At 30.7% G+C, this 22,040-nt stretch overlaps 1 protein-coding gene across 1 annotated transcript; it reads right to left on the reverse strand.

Moving 5' to 3' along the window:
• Positions 1–346: 346 nt before the first annotated feature.
• Positions 347–21,116, reverse strand: LOC129751410 (protein FAM13A). The gene is made up of 2 exons (XM_055746903.1): positions 19,442–21,116; positions 347–1,853 (listed from the first exon to the last, which is right to left on the reverse strand). The coding sequence occupies exons 1-2, from the start codon at positions 21,080–21,082 to the stop codon at positions 1,194–1,196; spliced, it is 2,301 nt and encodes a 766-aa protein (XP_055602878.1). The 5' UTR covers positions 21,083–21,116; the 3' UTR covers positions 347–1,193.
• Positions 21,117–22,040: the final 924 nt, after the last annotated feature.

The following is a 22,040-nucleotide window of genomic DNA, read 5'->3' on the forward strand; positions in this document are numbered from 1 at the left end:
TAAGTGAGTTCTTTAAGAACTGTTTGCCATTTTTTCTTGACTTTTTATTTTTTTTTCCTCGCTGTGCTCTACACGCTAGGGTGAACTTTTATTTTTGTATCGGTTCTATTTTTTATGTTTTCTGCAGTTCTGAATGCTTTTGAAAGATTTAATGTATTTTTGTTATTTTACGTTGAATTACTATTTGGATATATCGTTCCAAGTTTTTTTTTTCTATTGATGGAATCCGGTAATGAACCTATCGATTGAATGTTTCGAAACTTGAAGCTATTAGAGTGACAAAAAACGTTCATGAGTGTGTATGCATGAGTATGGGAGTGCGATCATCTCTTAAAACTGGGTTTGGTTTGTTTTTTTTTCTCCCCTAGCCCAAAAAATGATCATGAAGATAATAAGTTTGCACTTTGCGTTTTCTTCCGTATGTATATAAAGGCTAAATCAAAAATTTTCTCGAATACATTACATGTATCGGTTTTTTCATCGCTTAGGTCACGTTTTTTTGAAATGTAAATATCGTTTACATTATTGTTGCACTAGATTCCAAACTAAATACTTAATTGTATGCTCTTTTATAATAACCATTTCACAGTATTGTGTAATTTTTGTTTTACATGTTAAGGTTTGCTTGAATATATGTCGTTTTTCACCTTTTCAAAGTCCTGCGATGCTCAAGCACGAGGAGCCTTAATCACTAGTATGTATAGATTGTAAAATAAAACATAAAACTACACAAGATTATTAACAACAGATAATAGACACCAGAAGAATAAAAAAAAATAAACAATTAAACAAACCTGAAAGCAATATTTACTTTTGGACGCATTGAAGCGTTTGTTTTTTTGTCAGTAATATTTGTTTCATATAACACACACCTATCAAGATTCTTGATTTAATTCTCGCACTATGGCGTTCGACATCGAAAAATAATGTTTCACAAAGTTGTTGCTTCAACAACACACAGGAGCGAGGTAATTTTCGTTCAATTAAAGAAGTAATGAAACGGAGGCGAGTATTCCAAATAAGGATGAAGAGGGATGAAATAAATACGAAAGGATCACAATGAATGGAGGGACATTTGGGGATTTTCAGAATCAAATTTCAGTATTGTACTTTTGGGTGGAAGGTGGTCAAAGGAAGATGCGGTTATCAAACATTAGGAAACAATTGAAACCATTTCAAACATGAACACTATTCTAAACGGACATTTGCTTTTTGAACAGAGCATCGATGAGTCGAAGTTTGGCCTTTTTCTGTTTATATAGGGCATAAGTTTCCTCGATCGTTTTGCGGTCCGATTTGAGCATCTTCCGCCCAGTTGTTTCCTCAAACTTTTGCTCAAAATCCTTGATCGTCCGACGGAGTTCCTTCTTTTCCTCGCGGGCTGCGTCATAATGCTCCCAAAGTTCTTCCACCGTCATCGAGTGAATGTTTTCCGTTGCCGAGCTGGTTGTTGTTTCCGATTCATCAGTCGAGGGTGCGGCCGTCGATGCCACGGAAGTGTCCGCCGGAGATTGGACCATCGAGGTGGCCGACGGAGGTGTTATGTCCGTTGACGGTGTCGGTGTTCCTACGATGGCCAGTGCTTCGTGCTCCAGAATGGTCGGCATCTGTGAGTTGGCTCCACATGGTCCACTGATGGAGTTAGCTCGATTGACCAACCGCTTGATGATACGATAGCGATCGTAGAGAGGCCTTGCGGCATCCCGCTCGTCACGGCTAGCCGGGCGCCCATAAATCGATTCCAAATAGAGCAATGCGCGCTGAACAGAAGCTTTCTCCTCAGCCAGCTGATCACTGGACATGGTATCCAGGTTCTCGCTGCGATGGTCCGTGTCGCGCTTCTCTTGAAGACGCTGTAAAGAGAAAATGAGAAAAATATTAGATTCATTGATAGGACAAAGAATGGAGAAAAGTGTTAAAAAAGGTGTTTACAGTGACTTAAACGAAAGATTGAACCATTTTTTTTCGTAGACTTAATTTATAGAAGGGAAATCTTATAATGAGCTACTCTCCTTTCAACTCACCAGTGGGATGTTTTCATTTACCTCAAACCGATATTTATGCAAACATTGTACATCTGAACAAGCAGAAATTTCCCGCGGAATTGCAGTCATGAGATTATATGGGTGCAAAACGCTTGAAGGAACCATTCTGCTGTTTCTTAGGTGAATATTTGAACAAAAAAAAGAAAGACGTACTCAATCGCCAAACTTAGCTTTTTTAATTTCTTCTCTTCAAATTTTCATTAGAGGCTTATTATTCCAAATTTTAATTTCAGTTTCTGATTTGATCTTTCAAATTTTGATTCCAGATTCAATCTCCAGAATTTGGAAGCATAATTTTGGTTCAAAATTGAGAGTCTATAACTAGTCGACATTCAAAATACAGAATCAAATTCCAAATAAGGAACAATTGACTCGAGACAGTAGATATTTAGAAAAATTGACATTTTTGAGGAGAGGACAAACTTTTCTATTCGAAAATGTTTCAGCTGTTTCCGATTCAGAAACGTGATTTCTAATCAATTTTCTTATTCAAGTGTTCAATAGATAAAACGAAACTTTTTAATTTACTTAATTTATTATTCAATGCTGTGAGTTGTTGGTTGTTTTGTTTTTCAAATTGAAAATTATTTTAATGTCTTTATTTAAATTTGTAATCCTCCATATTTTTTTTGAATATTTTTTCTGATTGTTTTCCAATATTTTTGATTTCCCAAATCAATTAATTTTTAATTATTTTTAATTATTTCTTTTTATTTCCGTTTGATTTTGGCAACACACCTGAACATTTTGTAATGCCAAAATCAAATGTTGCCAAAATCGAGCGGTATTTTCTCAACAACTTTTCACTTATTTCTCCAAAAAAAAAAACAATAAATATTATCCTTCACTTAGTTTTGAATAAGTTTTAGACCATTAAGTCATTTTTTCTTTTTTTATTATCTTTTTGATGCATTTAGAACATTTCTTGTTTTCTTTATATTTTTTTTTTTAATTTGCTATTTTTGTAGTTTTCTATCATTTTCTGTTATTTTATCCCGTTTAAATGTTTGGTTTGTATGTTTTTGATTACATGAAATTTTTATCATTATAATATTTTAACTACGGAATGATTTTTTTCTATTTTTTTTTTCATTTTTACTTTTTTATTATTTTTTTTTTTGTTTTTACTATTTTTCCATTTTTTTTTATTTTTCTGTTTTTTTCCTTATTTTCCTTTATTTTTCCATTTTTTTTTTATTTTAATAAACTTTCATTTTATTTCTTTCATTTTTTTTAATTTTTTTTCTTTTTTTTAATTTTTTTATTTTTTTTAATTTTTTCAATTTTTTTAATTTTTTTTATATTTTTTTCTTTTTTTTTTTAATTTTTTGAAATTTTTTTCATTTGTTTTTCTTTGTTTTAGTTTTTTCAGTTTTTTTAATTTTTTTCTATTGTTTTATTTTATGCTTTTTATTTGAATTGATTTCTAATCAATTTTCTCATTCAAGTGTTCAGTAGACAAAACGAAACTTTATAGTCTACTTGATTAATTATTCAATGCTGTGAGTTGTCGTTTATTTGTTTTTCAAATTGAAAATAATTTCAATGTCTTTATTTAAATTTTTAATTCTAATAAGAACCTTGTATGTACTAAGAATTGGTTTATGACGTACGTAAATTTATTGAATTTTTTTTTTTCATTTTATTATTTTTTTCATTTTCCTTATTCTTTTTCCTTTTTAAATTTTTTTAAAAAGATTTATTTTTTTCCAGATTTCTATATATTTTCTGTTTTTTTAATTTTATCAAAATTTTAAGATTTTTACTTTTTTCTATTTTTTAAACTTATTCATTTTTCATTTTTTTTATCTTATAATTTTTTTGTTTTATATTTTTTAATTTTTTTAATCAATTTTTTCGAATTTATTGTCTTATTTTTAGTTTGTATTCCCTTTTTCCCATTTTTTTCTATTTTACTATTTTTTTTTTTGTTTTTATTACATTTTCTTATCATTTTAAAATGTTTTTTGAATTGTTTCATTTTCTGCATTTCTTTTATTTTTTCCTTCCTTTCATTTAATTTTTTTTTTTCAAATTTTGAAACTTTTTACTTTTTTATTTATTTTTTTATTTTTTTTCCAATTTTATAACTTTTTCCATTTGATAATTTTTTTTCCTTTTTTTAATTTTTTTTTAAACTTTTCGATTTGTTTTTTTTTTTGTTTTAATAGTTTTAATCTTTTTTTTTTACTTTAAACTTTATTCTTTTTTTTGCAATCCCTCTATTCTTTTATTTCTTATTCATATTCTTTTTCCTTTTTAAATTTTTTTAAAAAGATTTATTTTTTTCCAGATTTCTATATATTTTCTGTTTTTTTAATTTTATCAAAATTTTAAGATTTTTACTTTTTTCTATTTTTTAAACTTATTCATTTTTCATTTTTTTTATCTTATAATTTTTTTGTTTTATATTTTTTAATTTTTTTAATCAATTTTTTCGAATTTATTGTCTTATTTTTAGTTTGTATTCCCTTTTTCCCATTTTTTTCTATTTTACTATTTTTTTTTTGTTTTTATTACATTTTCTTATCATTTTAAAATGTTTTTTGAATTGTTTCATTTTCTGCATTTCTTTTATTTTTTCCTTCCTTTCATTTAATTTTTTTTTTTCAAATTTTGAAACTTTTTACTTTTTTATTTATTTTTTTATTTTTTTTCCAATTTTATAACTTTTTCCATTTGATAATTTTTTTTCCTTTTTTTAATTTTTTTTTAAACTTTTCGATTTGTTTTTTTTTTGTTTTAATAGTTTTAATCTTTTTTTTTTACTTTAAACTTTATTCTTTTTTTTGCAATCCCTCTATTCTTTTATTTCTAAATTTTTTTAATTTTTTTTTTTAAATTTTCTTGAACTTTAGTATTTTTTTCCTTTTTTATTTTTGCCCCTTTTTAATATGCTTTCCATTTTCTTATTTTGTCCATTTTCATATTTTTTTAATTTTTTTTACATTCTCTTATTTCTTTCATACTTTTAATTTTTTAAATTTTTTTTCCATTATTTTATTTTCTTTCATTTTTTATAAAATATTTTAAATTTTTTTTCTAATTATTTTTTTAACTTTTTTTTAAATCTTTTTTCAATTTTTTTGTTTTTATTCCATTTTTCCCCTTTTTTCCATTTTTTTTATTTCTTCCATTTTTTTAAATTTTTTCCATTTTTTTAAATTTTTTCTATTTTTTTAATTTTTTCCATTTTTTTTAATTTTTTTTCCATTTTTTTGATTTTTTTCCATTTTTTTTCCATTCTTTTTATTTTTTCCATTTTTTTTATTTTTTCCATTTTTTTTATTTTTTCCATTTTCTTTATGTTTTCCATTTTTTTAATTGTTTTTCCATTTTTTCCATTTTTTTTACTTTTTTCCATTTTCTTTATTTTTCCATTTTTTTTTATTTTCTCCTTTTTTAATTTTTTCCATTTTTTTTAATTTTTTTTTCTTTTTTTTCCATTTTCCAATTTTTTATTTTCTTTATTTTTTCATTTTCTTTATTTTTATCATCTTTTTTATTTTTATTAATTTCTTTTAAAAATTTTTTCCATATTTTTATTTTTTTCCATTTTTTCCATTTTTTTTTTATTTTTCCATTTTTTATTATTTTCTTCCATTTTTTTTTTTAAATTTTTTTCATTTTTTTATTTTTTTCCATTTTTTTTTAATTTATTCCATTTTTTTTTTATTTTTTTCCATTTTTTTTTATTTTTTTTTTATTTTCTTTCCTTTTTTTATTTTTATCCATTTTTTTTTATTTTTTTCCATTTTTTTAAATTTTTTCCATTTTTATTTACTTTTTCCATTTTTTTATTTTTTTTCCATTTTTTTTCATTTTTTCCATTTTTTCTATTTTTTTCCCATTTTTTTTTATTTTTCTCCCATTTCTTTTTTTTATTTTTTTCCATTTCTTTTTATTATTTTTTTCCATTTCTTTTTTTTATTTTTTTCCATTCCTTTTTTTATTTTTTTCCATTTCTTTTTTTTATTTTTTTTAATATTTTTTTATTTTTTTCTATTTTTTTTTATTTTTTTTCTATTTCTTTTTTTCTATTTTTTTTATTTTTTTCTATTTTTTTTTATTTTTTTCCATTTTTTTTTTATTTTTTTCCATTTTTTTTTTATTTTTTTCCATTTATTTTTTTTTTATTTTTTTCCATTTATTTTTTTTATTTTTTTCCATTTCTTTTTTTTATTTTTTTCCATTTCTTTTTTTTATTTTTTTCCATTTCTTTTTTTTTCCATTTATTTTTTTTATTTTTTTTTCATTTATTTTTTTTATGTTTTTACATTTCTTTTTTTTATGTTTTTTCATTTCTTTTTTTTCTTTTTTTCCATTTCTTTTTTTTATTTTTTTCCATTTCTTTTTTTTATTTTTTTCCATTTCTTTTTTTTTATTTTTTTCCATTTCTTTTTTTTATTTTTTTCCATTTCTTTTTTTTATTTTTTTCCATTTCTTTTTTTTAGATTTTTCCATTTTATTTTTTTTATTTTTTTCCATTTCTTTGTATTTTATTTTTTTCCATTTCTTTTTTTATTTTTTTCCATTTATTTTTATATTTTTTTCCATTTCTTTTTTTTATTTTTTCCATTTCTTTTTTTTATTTTTTTCCATTTCTTTTTTTTATTTTTTTCCTTTTCTTTTTTTTATTTTTTTCCATTTCTTTTTTTTATTTTTTTCCATTTCTTTTTTTTATTTTTTTCCATTTCTTTTTTTAATTTTTTTCCATTTCTTTTTTTTATTTTTTTCCATTTCTTTTTTTATTTTTTTCCTTTTCTTTTTTTTATTTTTTTCCATTTCTTTTTTTTATTTTTTTCCATTTCTTTTTTTTTATTTTTTTCCATTTCTTTTATTTTATTATTTTCCATTTCTTTGTTTTAGTTTTTTCCATTTCTTTTTTTTATTTTTTTCCATTTCTTTTTTTGGGCAATTTATTTTTATTTTTTAATTTATTTTATTTTATTCCCTTTTTTTATTTTTTCCTTTTTTTTATTTTTTCGCTTTTTTTATTTTATTCCATTTTTTTCCATTTTTTGTTTCCATTTTTTTTTTATTTTTTTCCATTTTTTATTATTTTCACCCATTTTATTTTTATTTTTTTCCATTTTTTTTCCATAGTTTTATATATTTTTCCAATTTTTATTTTTTTTTTCATTTTTTCTTTATTTTTTCCATTTTTTTTATTTTTTCCATTTTTGTTAAATTTTTTTCCTTCTTTATTTTATTTATTTTCATTTTTTTTATTTTTTTTTTATTTTTTTTATTATTTTTTTATTTTTTTTTATTTTTATAATTATTTTTTATTTTTTCCATTTTTTTATTTTTTCCATTTTTTTATTTTTTCCATTTTTTCATTTTTCTATTTTGTTTCTTTTTTCTATTTTGTTTCTTTTTTCTATTTTTTTTCTTTTTTCTATTTTTTTTTCTTTTTTCTATTTTTTTTCTTTTTTCTATTTTTTTTCTTTTTTCTATTTTTTTTCTTTTTTCTATTTTTTTTCTTTTTTCTATTTTTTTTTATTTTTTCCATTTTTTTTTATTTTTTTAAGAAAAATTTCCATTTTTTTTATTTTTTCCATTTCTTTTTATTTTTTCCATTTTTTTTAAATTTTTTCCACTTTTTTTAATTTCTTCCAGTTTTTTTAATTTATTTCCATTTTCTTTCATTTTTTTTTTCCATTTTTATAAACTTTTCTCCATTTTTTTCAAATTTTCTTTTCCATTTTTTAAATTTTTATTCATTTTTGTTTAATTTTTTCCATTTTTTTGCTGTTTGCTATTCTTTTTTTCATTTTTTTTTTATTTTTTCCATTTTTTTCATTTTTATTTTACTTTTTTCCATTTTTTTTTTATTTTTTCCTTTTTTTTATTGTTTCCTTTTTTTCCTTTTTTTATTTTTTCCTTTTTTTATTTTTTCCTTTTTTTTTATTTTTTCCTGTTTTTGTATTTTTCTCCATTTTTTTTAACTTTTTTTTTTTAATTTGCCAGCGGCTTTGGCGTATTGGTTAGAGTTCAAGTCATCTACGCTAAGGTTCATGAGATCGAATCCCGGTCATGGCATACAAAGTACACTTTCTGTGGTCTGGTAGTTTTAGCATTTGTAAGATGCTAACCAGCATATCTTCAAAAAATGTACACTTTAAAGTTAAGCAAAGAATATCTCTTCAAAGAAACATGAAATTTCACTGAGATCCTGTGTGTTCGTTTAAAAAAAAATATATTTTCATTTTAATTTAATTATACCATTTCCTTTATTTTTTTCCATTTTTTTATTTTTTTCTATTTATTCAATTTTTTTTTTATTAATTCCATTTTTTCCCTTTGTTCTACATATTTTTCCATTTTTTATTGTTTAATTTTTTTTTTATTTTTACCGTTTTATTTTTTTTATTTTTATTTTTTTCATTTTTTTTTTACTCTCTTTTTCATTTTTTTTCCATTATTTTATTTATTTCATTTTTTAATTTTTTAGCACTTATTTAATTTTTTCACTTTTTTAATTTTTTCCCATTTTTTCCCATTTTTTCCCATTTAATTTGCTTCCATTTTTTATATTTATTATATTTTTCCACACTTATATTTTTCCACTTTTTATTTTATTTTTTGCCAATTTTTCTTATATTTCTCTATTTTATTTTTTCCCATGTATGTACAAACTCTTCTTTAATTGCTTCCATTTTGTTATTTTTATTTTTTTTCTTTTTTCATATGTATGTATTCTTCTTATTTTCACTTTTTTACTTTATTTTATTGTTTGTTTTCGACTTTCAATTTTCTATTTTTTATATTTTATCTTTCATGTTCAATTTTTTATGTTCTATTTTTCACCTTCTATTTCTAATATTCCATTTATATGTTTTATTTTTTATGTTCTATTTTTCATGTTCCATTTTTTATTTTTAATATTACTTTGATAATTTTCCATTTTTTATGATCTATTTTTAATGTTCTTTTTTGTATATTATATTTTTTATGTTTTTCTTTTTATTTATTTTTCGTTATTAGTTTTATGTTCTTTTTTATGTCCAATTTTCATGTTTTTGTTTTTTCAATGTTTTTTACATTGTATTTTACATTTTTTCGATCTTTCATTTTTTTTTGTTATTCATCTTTTTTATATTTCTCTTTTATTTTCTTTTTTTGAATTTTCCAAAATTATTCAATTGTTTTATTTCCATTTTATTTCCCCATATACAATAATAAATATTTTATCAGGTTATTTTTTCTGTCGTTTGAATTTTTATTTGTTCCTTTTTTTGTTATCGTTTCCTCCATTTTTTATATTGTTTCTCGTTCTTTTGGACAATTAATTTCTTATGTTAAAAATGTAAAATATAGAATTTCACAGTTCATGTTTTTAACCTTCCAAAGTCGTTCGGGTCAATATGACCCGAAGCGCACATTCAAATCATCATAACTCTTCGAGAAAAAATCGCAAAAATTTGATTTCAAAAACCTCCCTGGGGAATCACGAAATACACAATCTGTAGTACCAGGCAACTTCCTGTGACCACCGGAAGTGCTCCCTCAAAAAAATCCGTAATTAGGCTGTTCGGGTCTATATGACCCGAGAGTTTGCGTAAGTTCCCCTGGCCGCAAATATTGACCGATTTCGATGAATTTTAATTCATTGTATAGATAATTTATTCTAGTTTCTCAATATTGAAAAATAAAGTCGAAAAATTTTACGAAATCACCAGTAGCTGATTCCGAATGAAAAAAGTCCCTAAAAAGAGCTCTTTTTAGAATGCCTATAACTTGAAACAGGATTCAAATATTGCGCTGATTTTATAATGTTTGGAATTGTCAAGAATAAATCTATCCATGGATGTATAAATTTTAGGTGATCCAAAGGAAGTTTTGGCCGCTATCCCGGAACTTCCGGTAGAAAAAATTCTTACTTCAAAAAAGTCACCCAATTTTGGCTTTGCATTGCTGTATCTCGGTTACCAATGGATCGATTCTCTAAATTCAAATTTTAATTTTTTTTCGTTAACTTTATTATTATTTTCGTAGAACATAGTTGGTTCCTCAAAAATCTCAGTTGTTCAGTATATGGTAATGAAACTCTCATCTTTTTTGTCATTTTTCAAACTCCCCCTCGTGTCGGTGGGTTTACGCGATTTTGTTAGCGTGATTTCTCTAAAATTTGAACTCAAATTGGTCACTTTTTATATACCTAGAGATTCATTAGAATCTCCTCTTTCGATTGACATACATTTTGTGTGGTGTTTTGAAAATTTGTAGCAACGTTTTTCGAATTTACTGAAAGCTGCCAGATTTCAACCAGTTTGGTCCACGTTTTCAACAGGTTGGTGTACAAATCTCGCACCCCTCACGTAGCTGCGGGAGAAACAAATCCTGTAGCTCTCCTTTTGTCGCTCACCAAATCTACCACCTAACCCAGCAGCAGGAGGAACTGCCGTCTCGCCGCGTGGTTTGTTGATTGATTGTGCTGATGCTGATGCCTCTTTGCGTAGTAAATGTTTTGATTTTAAAATAGAGAAAGTTAATTTTTCAAATTGAAATAAGCTTCTTGAATCTTTTTAGATATTTTATCATTAGAATTCTTCAGTGATACATTTGTTTTGAATGTTATCATGATTCTTTTCTGAATTTTCTGAATTTTAGAATTCTTCAGTGATACATTTGTTTTGAATGTTATCATGATTCTTTTCTTTTATTTCAAACAGTGTCTACTGCAGGAGACACAAAATCTATGACTCAAGTAATAAATATTCTGAAATTTTAATCAGAAACTTTAATTAGAGATCGGAATTTGAATCGGAATCAGAAATTAGAATCTGAAATTTGAAATTGAATCTGAATCTGAAATCGAAATCTGAATCTGAAATCTGAATCCGAAATCTGAATCTGAAATCTGAATCTGAAATCTGAATCTGTAATCTGAATCTGAAATCTGAATCTGAAATCTGAATCTGAAATCTGAATCTAAAATCTGAATCTGGAATCTGAATCTGAAATCTGAATCTGAAATCTGAATCTGAAATCTGAATCTGAAATCTAAATCTGAAATCTGAATCTGAAATCTGAATCTGAAATCTGAATCTGAAATCTGAATCTGAAATCTGAATCTGCAATCTGAAATCTGAATCTGAAATCTGAATCTGAAATCTGAATCTGAAATCTGAATCTGAAATCTGAATCTGAAATCTGAATCTGAGATCTGAATCTGAATCTGAAATCTGAATCTGAAATCGGATCTTGAAATTTAAATCTGAAATGGGGCTATGGGCTCGCTCGTGTGCGCTCGCTTTATACGGTCACGTTATAACTTCTGCTAAATAAACGGTTAAATTCAAGTGGTTTTGAACAAGAATAACTCTGGGAAAATATTCGTCGGAAAACGGAACCGATTCTGTTCAACTTCATCAAGTATCCTGTTACTACTATCGCCGGACTCCACGTAATTTTTGGAAATAAAAAGTTGGATTTTTTGCTACCTCGAGATTCTTAAGTCACTCAGGCTATTGTCATCGCCACAAAAACACCGAGCAGATGAAGGCCATCTCACGACTCGCTAGTGCTAACTCCGAAAGTCTGTTGTTGGAAGTTCGCAAAACGGTAATGGATGCGTTCCAGGAATCATTGGCGAAAGTTGTAGATATCACCGAAAACGTACGTCGATCTCTTGGTACACTAAATGAGGAATTGAAGCTGATAAAAAAAACTCAGCACCAGTTTACCACCCAACTGGATTCACTTCGCCTAGAACTACAAACAACAAAAAGTTCAGTAGAAGTGAAAAAAAATTCCCCCGATCAACACCAATTAACCGCTGTACGCATGCAATTAGCTGAAAGCACCCGCAAGATCGAGTGGTTGGAGCAGATGAGATATGATGCTGATGTCGTTATCTCGAATGTGAGCCAGACCGAAAAAGATGAACACACACAAACAATAATAAAAAAGTTTACCACGCTTTGCAAATTGCCGATTGATCCACAAAAAAATCAGTTTTGCACTCGCATGAAAACGAATGATGTGAATAGCATCTCACCGATCGTGTTGCGCTTCACCGATGGGAACTCCAAAAACACGTTCCTGAAAAACACCGCTGGGAGGACTTTATACGACCACAGCCAAGAGAAAGGAGCTCGCCGAAGAATCTATGTTCAGCAAAGGTTCAGTCCTGCCTTCTACAAAATTCATCGTGCCACCCGTGGGATCGTCGCTGCCGGTAAACACTCTGCATGGTACTCGAGAGGGACTTTTTTTCTGCGACACCGAAGAGAGCCGACGCCGATCGAAGTGCGTTCTTTGGACGACATCCCGCACTATCTGCATAAAGCAACTGCGGATCCCAATCGAAGACGGTAAAGCACACGCCATGTGTCTGTTAAGTATATCATCGCTGCCAATGCCTCTCCCGGACCTGATAATTCCCTTCCCTTACCCTATCCAAACCTCATCAAATCATTCATTTCAAACCTATAAAATTTCTGCTGCTGCTGCTGCTGCTGCTGTTGTTGTTGTTGTTTCTACCAGACCGGTTCTCTATAGCTTTATTGATAATCAATATTATGAACAATTTTCCGCAAAACTTAGTAACTTGTAATACCGTAATGAGTAATATTCCATCACATACTTTGAATATTTTGTACATGAACATACGCAGCTGTAGACATAAAATAGAATTATTTGAAGGATTTTTACATGCCTTGAACAAAAAAATCGATGCGATTATTTTTGCGGAAACGTGGTTGTACGCAAATGAAATTTGCAACATTGCTGGATTTCAATCATTTCACTGCACCCGTGATGAAGCAAGAGGTGGTGGAGTATCTATTTTTGTTAACGATAATCTGAATGCTCATACGATTTATATGGAACATGAAAATGAGTCTGATTTTCTTATTGTACACTTGCCAGAATTTAAAATCAATCTTTTTGGAACATATAACCCTGGAAGAAGTGTCCCTTCTTATCTGAACCATCTCGATACGGTGCTGCAAAGCCACCCCAAATGTCTAGTTTTTGGAGATTTTAATATCAATCTTCTCGACACACACGATTCAACAGTCCTCAGCTATTGTAGCACCGTTCAGGGTAATGGATTTATGATTTTGAACCCTATAGAAAAAAAATATGCAACAAGAGAATCCAATACTATATCTACTATCATTGATCATGTGTTAACGGACTTGTGTGCGAATACTTTTCATTTTACTCTGCTCGAACGAGATCCCGACTTATCGGATCATAAAACAATAATATTATCCATGAATCACCAAGTATCAACCATTCAAAAAAATTTGCCTATCAAAACAATAATCAGTTATGATAATATATCTGATAACGATCTTTCTGTGGACCATGTTGATAACCTTGAAGGTTTCATTGACCATTTTAAAAACGTTATTGAGCGCAACACAAAATCTATTACGGGTCGGAAATGTAAATCAAAAAAACCTTATATTACCCAGGAGATTTTGAAGTTAATTTTGAAGAAACGAAAGCTTTTTGACGCTCTCAAACTCGATATTACTGTTGAAAACGAATACAAGCGGATAAGAAATATGGTGAGCAATAAAATAAAACTTGCTAAAAAGCATTACTATGATTCTAAAATACAAAACAACTTGAATAATCCCAAAATTATGTGGAATCAAATAAACGAATTGATCTTTAATAAAACAAGGAAAAGTGAATCATCAAAGTATACCATCAACATAAATGGAAATTTGGTTCCTGATGAAACAATTGTATCCAACTCGTTTAATAACTTTTATCTGGATGTTTGTGATTCAATACCTGAACCATTAGAATCACTAGCTATGAACTCTGATACTTCACATACGACCTTTAATTTTTCTTTTGTTCTGCAAGATCAAGTATCAAAATTAATTGATGAGCTTGATAGCAATGCAGCCACTGGCTTGGACAAAATATCCACCAGGTTTATGAAAAAATATAAAAACCTCTATTTATCGAAATATACGACCTTGGTTAATGACTGTATAAGAACCAGTAATTTTCCAAATATCATGAAGCTTGCAAAAGTAATTCCAGTTTATAAAACGGCTGATAAAACGGTTCTTGGTAATTACCGCCCCATATCAGTACTGAATGCGTTTTCGAAACCTATTGAAAAAACACTATATGCACAGATACAGGAGTTCTGTTTAACAAATAATATTATACACCCTAACCAATTTGGTTTTGTACCAAAATCTAATACCTTATCTGCTGCTGTCAACCTAATTGATGGAATTTCTAGTGGAATAGACAACGGCAAAGTTGTAGCATGTGTATTTATAGATGTGAAAAAAGCGTTTGATTCAGTTCACCATAAATTACTGGTCAAAAAACTCTCCGAAATAGGCTTTTCCTATGCTGCTCAACTTTTCATGCAATCGTATTTACACAATAGGCAACAATCAGTTAAAATTAACAACACGACTAGTTCACTACAAACGATTAAGCACGGGGTTCCACAAGGATCCATCCTTGGCCCATTGTTATTTATAATTTATATCAATAATATATTCTCGCTGCCACTAAAAGGAAAACTACAGCTTTACGCGGATGATGCAACAATTCTATATGTTTCTGAGGATTTGACATTGCTGAAACAAAATATTGAACACGACCTTGAGTTACTGGTTGATTATTTTCTATCAAATCACATGGAGATGAATTTGAAAAAAACAAATTTCATGATCTTTAATCTTCGAGGAAACTTTCAAACTCTTCAGATCTCGTTACGAGGATCTCCAATAGAACAAGTTGATTCAGTAAAGTACTTAGGTTTGTTAATAGATGATAATATGAAATGGAACGTGCACACAAAACACGTATGCTCTAAAATAACGCCGTATGTTTTTGCTTTGAGAAAAATACGCCCAATAATTACTGAAAATACCGCATGGAAAATTTATTTCGCTTACATACACTCCCATATTACCTACATGAATTCTATATGGGGCAGTAGTGCCAATATTAATTTGCAACCTATTCGAATTTTACAAAATAAAGCAGTCAAGATTATAAGAAATCTTCCTATCTTACATCCAACTGCAATGCTCTACAACTCAAAAGTGCTATCATTAGATATACTTAATATGTTCGAATTATGCCAGTACATATACAAAGTTATAAATAATCTTATTAAACATCAACTTAACTTTACCCTAACATCTGACTCTCATAGTCACAATACTCGAAGCTCTGCACACATTAATCTTTTAACTAGAAGATTACGCACTTCTTTTGCTCAAAAAAGTGTTGTGAATAAAGCAATTCGTATATTCAACTCACTACCAAGTGAAATAAAAAGCATTAACAGATTCTCCATATTTAAAAAACAATTAAAATTATTCCTAGACTTCAATAAAACCAACTATACCTTAAACGAAACTCAGCACAGTAGGGTCCTCCCACTCTTACGAAACCATACTGTACATAGATAGTATGGCTAGTGGAGGGGTGTGATCTTACTGTGCTTCTTGAAGCAAAGCACAAAATTAAATCGCACGGACCTCCTAAGAAACAGTTCGCCACAAAAGTAACGCGTGACAAGCGCGGTAAACCTTGTCAACACCATGGACTCTTGGGAGGAGAAGACAGGAAATGGTCTTCATAACCGTGTGCAACCTGGCGTGGGAAATTTAAAGTATCACCCTTAAATCCATCCTTTACCCTTCCTTCTATATAATTAATCCCGAATCCCATCCTTTATCCCTTCCTTCCTTTTCCTTTAACCTGAAGGCAGCAAAAAGTGAATAGTTTTAAGTAGTAGATAAGCAAAAAGCAAACACACACTACACTTGAAATGTATCACCGTCGGGGGACCGTCAACAGTTTTTTTCAAACTTCTTCGGTCTCAATAAACTGAATTAAAGTAAAAAAAAAAAAAAAAAAATCTGAATCTGAAATCTGAAATCTGCAATCTGAAATCTGTAATCTGAATCTGAAATCATGGACGTGAACTTTAGAAATGTTGCCCATCCATAAAAATATTAAATCAAAAAAGATTCAAGCAATTCCTACAACAATAAAGCATTCATTTCGTTATCAGCATCAGCACAATCAATCATCAAACCACGCGGCGAGACGGCAGTTCCTCCTGCTGCTGGGTTGGGTGGTAGATTTGGTGAGCGACAAAAAGAGAGCTACAGGATTTGTTTCTCCCGCAGCTACGTGAGGGGTGCGAGATTTGTACACCAACCTGTTGAAAACGTGGACCAAACTGGTTGAAATCTGGCAGCTTTCAGTAAATTCGAAAAACGTTGCTACAAATTTTCAAAACACCACACAAAATGTATGTCAATCGAAAGAGGAGATTCTAATGAATCTCTAGGTATATAAAAAGTGACCAATTTGAGTTCAAATTTTAGAGAAATCACGCTAACAAAATCGCGTAAACCCACCGACACGAGGGGGAGTTTGAAAAATGACAAAAAAGATGAGAGTTTCATTACCATATACTGAACAACTGAGATTTTTGAGGAACCAACTATGTTCTACGAAAATAATAATAAAGTTAACGAAAAAAAATTAAAATTTGAATTTAGAGAATCGATCCATTGGTAACCGAGATACAGCAATGCAAAGCCAAAATTGGGTGACTTTTTTGAAGTAAGAATTTTTTCTACCGGAAGTTCCGGGATAGCGGCCAAAACTTCCTTTGGACCACCAAAAATTTATACATCCATGGATAGATTTATTCTTGACAACTCCAAATATTATAAAATCAGCGCAATATTTGAATCCTGTCTCAAGTTGTAGGCATTCTAAAAAGAGCCCTTTTTCGGGACTTTTTTCATTCGGAATCAGCTACTGGTGATTTCGTAAAATTTTTCGACTTTATTTTTCAATATTGAGAAACTAGAATAAATTATCTATACAATGAAATAAAATTCATCGAAATCGGTCAATATTTGCGGCCAGGAGAACGTACGTAAACTGCAGGTCAAATTTATCAAAAATAGATTTGTACGGAAATTTTGCGAACGGCTTTGGAAGGTTAAGCAAGAATGAAAGAATTGAAAATATCAATTATCTTTATTCAACTTCAATTAACTGTGTAGAAGTAGAGTCAATAGAACTGGTATTACGTTCCACCACCTATAATTTTCACCCAATAATGTTAACATGTTGGACTGAGCTTTCCTGTGTTCTATTTTAAAAAAAATGCTTATTGATACCTAATTTTGCTGAAATTCCAAAACAAATTGAGATACAGCTTTCTGTTGATAGCTTGTTTTGGTATCTTTATGCTAGGAAAAATGTTTTTTGAAACTATTATGATGGCTCCATCGACTGTCAGTGATGCTCTCAGTTGTGCTATTAACCGGTGAACATTCCTAACCAGCAAATACTTCAAGATTATCATAAAATCCAGAATCAAAAAACTACATTTGACAGATGTGGAAAAAATTTCAACGAATTTATTTGAGGGTTTTCAACATTTTTTCAGCTTGCAAGTCTCTGGAGCCACTATATGCTAGTTTGATGCGATCAGTTTTATATGTTGATGCCTTTTAACTTTTAATTTGTAAATGTTCCTTTTACTTTTATAAATTCAGAGATGATGTTTTATTTGCATCTTAAAGTTGTTAGAATTTAAAACTTTATTTTAAGTCTGATTCATCTATGGAGCCACTCTGTTTCAAAAGAAACCTAGAAAATAATTTTGGATACCTACTGATCTGTGTAGGTCTATGAAAGGTGAATGTATATTTGTTAGTTCTGTTATTTAACCAACAAACAATAATGTAGGTAGCTTCCGGTAGAGTCGTAGTATGTACCTAAGTATACCATGTCAGATGACAAACAAACATTGGCCCTGACATTCGCAAGCATACGTTCCTATTACTCAGTGTTGATTTTCGTTCCCTCGACTTCCGTTGACTTTATTGTTGTGGGTGAAAGAAGCCCGGTAGTAAATTGGCGCAAAACTAATAAAGAAATCTACGTAGCAGATGATTTGTCGCCGGCCGTGTGTCAGTCCAATAATGTTTAAGCTGGCTCGGTCCGTTTTTTTTTCTTCTATGGCTTCTCGAGATGATGATATTATTGGTCAGTCAATTTGTATTTGTTTGAACACTTGTACGGCTTCTGATTTATGGGTTTCGCTTCCAATTGTTTTTCTCCCGCCCACCACAACCAAGGACGTTGGTGCCGAGTTGCTACTGATGTTTACAGAAAATGTTTCATGTAATGTTTCCAGAGCCTCTAAGGTTCTACTACGAGGTAAAAATAAATCCCACTGTACTGAAAATAAAATCCAAACAAAGTTTTACTTTCTGATTCTCATATTCGATTAGAATTTCAATAAATTTAAATGAACTGATACGACCAGAAACAACAATTTTCACTCTCACTAGTATGTTGGCAGTTTCCCCAGAAACGATGAAAATTGGGTCATCTAGCAGCATCGAACTTGAACTGATTTGTCTAGTCCAGCAAACCGGCTGACACACGCTTGAATCAAAACAATTCACGCAGCTGTCCAGCAAAAAATATTTTCTCTCGATTTTGCCTCAACACACGATTGAGCGATTTGTTGTGCATTTATAATGACTTGTTTTGACTATAAATAGATACGCCCCTGGGCCAGCCGCCGGTCTTGTTGCTCCGTCATCTGAATGTTAGGTCGAGAGTTAACCGGTGCAAAGTACAATTGAAATCATGATCTTTCTGACTAGTTAGGACTTGGGCTCGGTACCTACTTAGATATTGATCTATAGCCACAGCTTTCTACAGCTGATACAATCTAGCTGTTGCTGCTTAATGTGGTTACGTAATAATCACAGACAGTCAAACGTGCGCGGTGTGATCAGCGCAACTAATTGAAACCTGATTTATGGCATTATCTGTTTGATTATTATCTCATTGGATGGTTTCTAATATTACTTAATCCTGGGTTGGAATATTACCAAGGGGTACTTAATTTGATATTCAGAATATCACTTAACCTGTGTAAATGAGGTGAAATTTTTCATTCAGATTAACCTTCTATATAAATTTAACTTTAAGTGGCGTGAGATATCAATTTAATGAATTGCCTTTGTAATGTCCCGGTCAAGTTAATATTTTTGGGATTGAAGGCTGAACTTACATCATTAATTAGTAGTAAGTAAAGTATAAAATCAGAAACATAGAATCAATGTTTATTCTTCCTTTCTACAGGAGTTCAACCCTCTAAGTTATAATTGCCAGAATTTGGGCCGAGCGAATCCGGGCTATTTAATCTAAAATCTTGGCAAAATAAACGCATTTGATTTCAAAATTAACTACCTATAATCCGGGCAATATTCAGGCAAATTTGGGCAAAATCAAATTAAGTTTTTTTGTATGATTTTGCACTTTATTAGTGAATAAATTCGGGCTGAATCCATGCCTTCCTATTATAATAATGGTCCAAAAATCTTCTCCAAACTCACCTTTTCGATATCAGCAATGGTGTCCTTCATCTGGCTGAGTTTATCGCCATCGTCCTGAACATCCTGGGCGTCATCGCCATTGTCGCCGCCACTCGTTGATTTCGTTGCCTTGGCGTTGAAAACGGCCAGATCGGCCTTGATCTGGTTCTTTTCCTTGCGCAGTTTGTGTATCTCGACGACAACCGGTCGGATGGACCCATCGTTGGTTTTGTCTCCGTGAGCTGGCCGATAGCCCTTCTCACGTTCGAACTGATCCTCGTACTGGTTGAGCTTCTTTTTGAGCTGACTCAGCTTGCGATTGATGACCTTGATGCGATCGTCAAACATGTTGTTGGCCTGCGGGATGGGTTTCTGATTTGCCGGGTGCAGTTCCGTGCTTCGGTGACTGCCAAAGTGCTTCATGGTGGCATTCGGTGGTAGACTGCGAACCTCTCCGAATGTTCCCATCTTGGTGGCGTGCTCAAACTTGTGATCGGCAAAGCGCTGACACACAACCGGTGTATCGTCCTGGAAAGATTGGTCCCAAGGTAGCTGTTTCTCACGTGCGCATTCGACGCCTTCCTTGCCGTGGACATTGTTGTCATTGTAGTCAGAGAGGAGTTCCGGTTCTGGGGTTTTCGACTCCGGAGTTTTATCACGCTTGCCATAGCTTCGGCGTTCGTGTTTAATCGAATGGTGAGAATCGTGCTTCAAATAAAAATGTTCATTTCCGCTTTTATCCTTGCCACTGCTGTATTGTTTGGACTGCTTTGAGCGATTCCGCGGGGAGACGGATTTGCGCCCTGGCGGTGGTCTAGTTTTCGTGAACCGTTCGTTGTGTCTACGGCGTTCATGTTCTCCGTCCAGTTCGCTGTCCGAATCTTTGCGAGTCCTCAGCACATCACGACAAGGCGATAAACGATGCCGTGTGTAATGGTTGTGATGACTCAGATGATTACCATGCGCATGGGTATGATGATGGGGATGATGGTGATGCTGTTGTTGCTGACCATGATCGCCAGACTTATTGTTGCTTTGATTTTCGGAGGAATCTCTGTTTGCCACGCATAGACTTTCACTCCCGATGAAGAACTTTTTCAAGTTCTCCGAGCTGTTCTTCAAATTCTTCTCGAATATCTGTTCCTCGAGCTGTTGCTGCTCCTCGACGGATTCCTCAATGATATTTTCCTTATCGAAACTGATTTCAATCAGTGGCGATGGTCTTTTAAAATCCTCGTGCGAGGACACACGTCGGATGACCTCCTGACAATTTGGGAGGTGTTCTTCACTATTTGACCGGATCAGCTTACGATCCTGACTGACCGAGGATGTGCTGTCCTGTCTTTCTTTGCGTTTTCTACAATTTTGCCACTCGGATGAATTACTCAAATTGGGCAGATAGTACGAGGTCGATGGACTGCCGGCAGTGCCATCCTTTGATCCTGGCCCCGAACCATTGCTGCCTTTGCTACTGTCGTGCTGGAAAATGATGACGTTGTGATGATGTTTGCCATTGTTGTTGCCGCTGCCGCCGATGCCAAAGTCATCGCCGCCATGTTCCGTTTGCGTTTCCGTTGAAGATAAACTAGCTGTGGTTGGAGATTTAACCGTTGTGAGACGACTGAGGTCGTCTTCCGTCTGACCCAGTGATGGGCGACGCATGCCGCACTGTTGGAAAAAGAGAGAATAAAGGAAACAAAATTTAATTAATTACCTTCAACGGATGTAGGAATTTTGAACATTGAACGTCATGAATGGGATCACATAAATGTAGGGGTATATTCTATCCTTCAATCATACTTAAGCCACAGATAGGGCGGCATCCATAAATTACGTAACGCAAAAAATGCACTTTTTTGACCCCCTCCCTCCCGTATGTCACAAATCGTAACGCTTCGACGTACCCCCCTTTGAAAATTACGTAACGCTAATAAAAACCCTCCCCCCCCTCCATCTTCTCATGTTTTAAAATACTGATATTCGAAGATCAAAAAAAGATCTTACATAATTTTGTTTAACGCTCTTCAAAACGGAATTAATATCTATCCAAACCAAATCGCTTCTTAGTACTCATTGATGATAACTCTTTGATAAAATAAATTGATTGTCTTATTACAAGTTGTTCTGTGTTTTTTCACTGATGATTACCTTGTTTACTTCATTTTGTTTAAGGAGCATAACTTTTTATGCAAAATATACTCCACTTGGTAATATTCATCGGAATAATCAAAATTGCAGTAAAAATAGTAAAATTTCTGGTTTAAGGTTGAATTCCGTTCTTGGGGGTAAATGTACCTAATATCCGGTTTTCCAACGGTTATTTCACGGATATTTAATGAACATTTTAAGAAGTCTGTCTTAGGATCTTTAAAGAGGAAAGTTTACAAACCAGTTTCAATCATGTTGAAGCTAACAAACTTTTAGCTGATTTTGGTTTGTTTATCATTCTGCAAAAATTGCATGACTTCAAAATAGCTGCGAGTACGTATAATGAAATTTTTATGAAAAAATCGCTACGTAACGATGCGCATATCCCCCCTCCCCCCTCCACTATGTCACAAATCGTAACGCTCGAGCTTACTCCCTCCCCCCCCTAGGAGCGTTACGTAATTTATGGATG

The sequence above is a fragment of the Uranotaenia lowii genome, chromosome 3, assembly GCF_029784155.1.
Source record: "Uranotaenia lowii strain MFRU-FL chromosome 3, ASM2978415v1, whole genome shotgun sequence".
Classification (NCBI taxonomy): domain Eukaryota; kingdom Metazoa; phylum Arthropoda; class Insecta; order Diptera; family Culicidae; genus Uranotaenia; species Uranotaenia lowii.

Coding starts and splice junctions, on each gene's coding strand:
- LOC129751410 (XM_055746903.1), bottom strand. CDS start 21,082: ATGCGTCGCCCATCACTGGGTCAGACGGAAGACGACCTCAGTCGTCTC. Junction 1,854..19,441: donor CCATTGCTGATATCGAAAAG/GTGAGTTTGGAG, acceptor TTCTCTTTACAG/CGTCTTCAAGAGAAGCGCGA.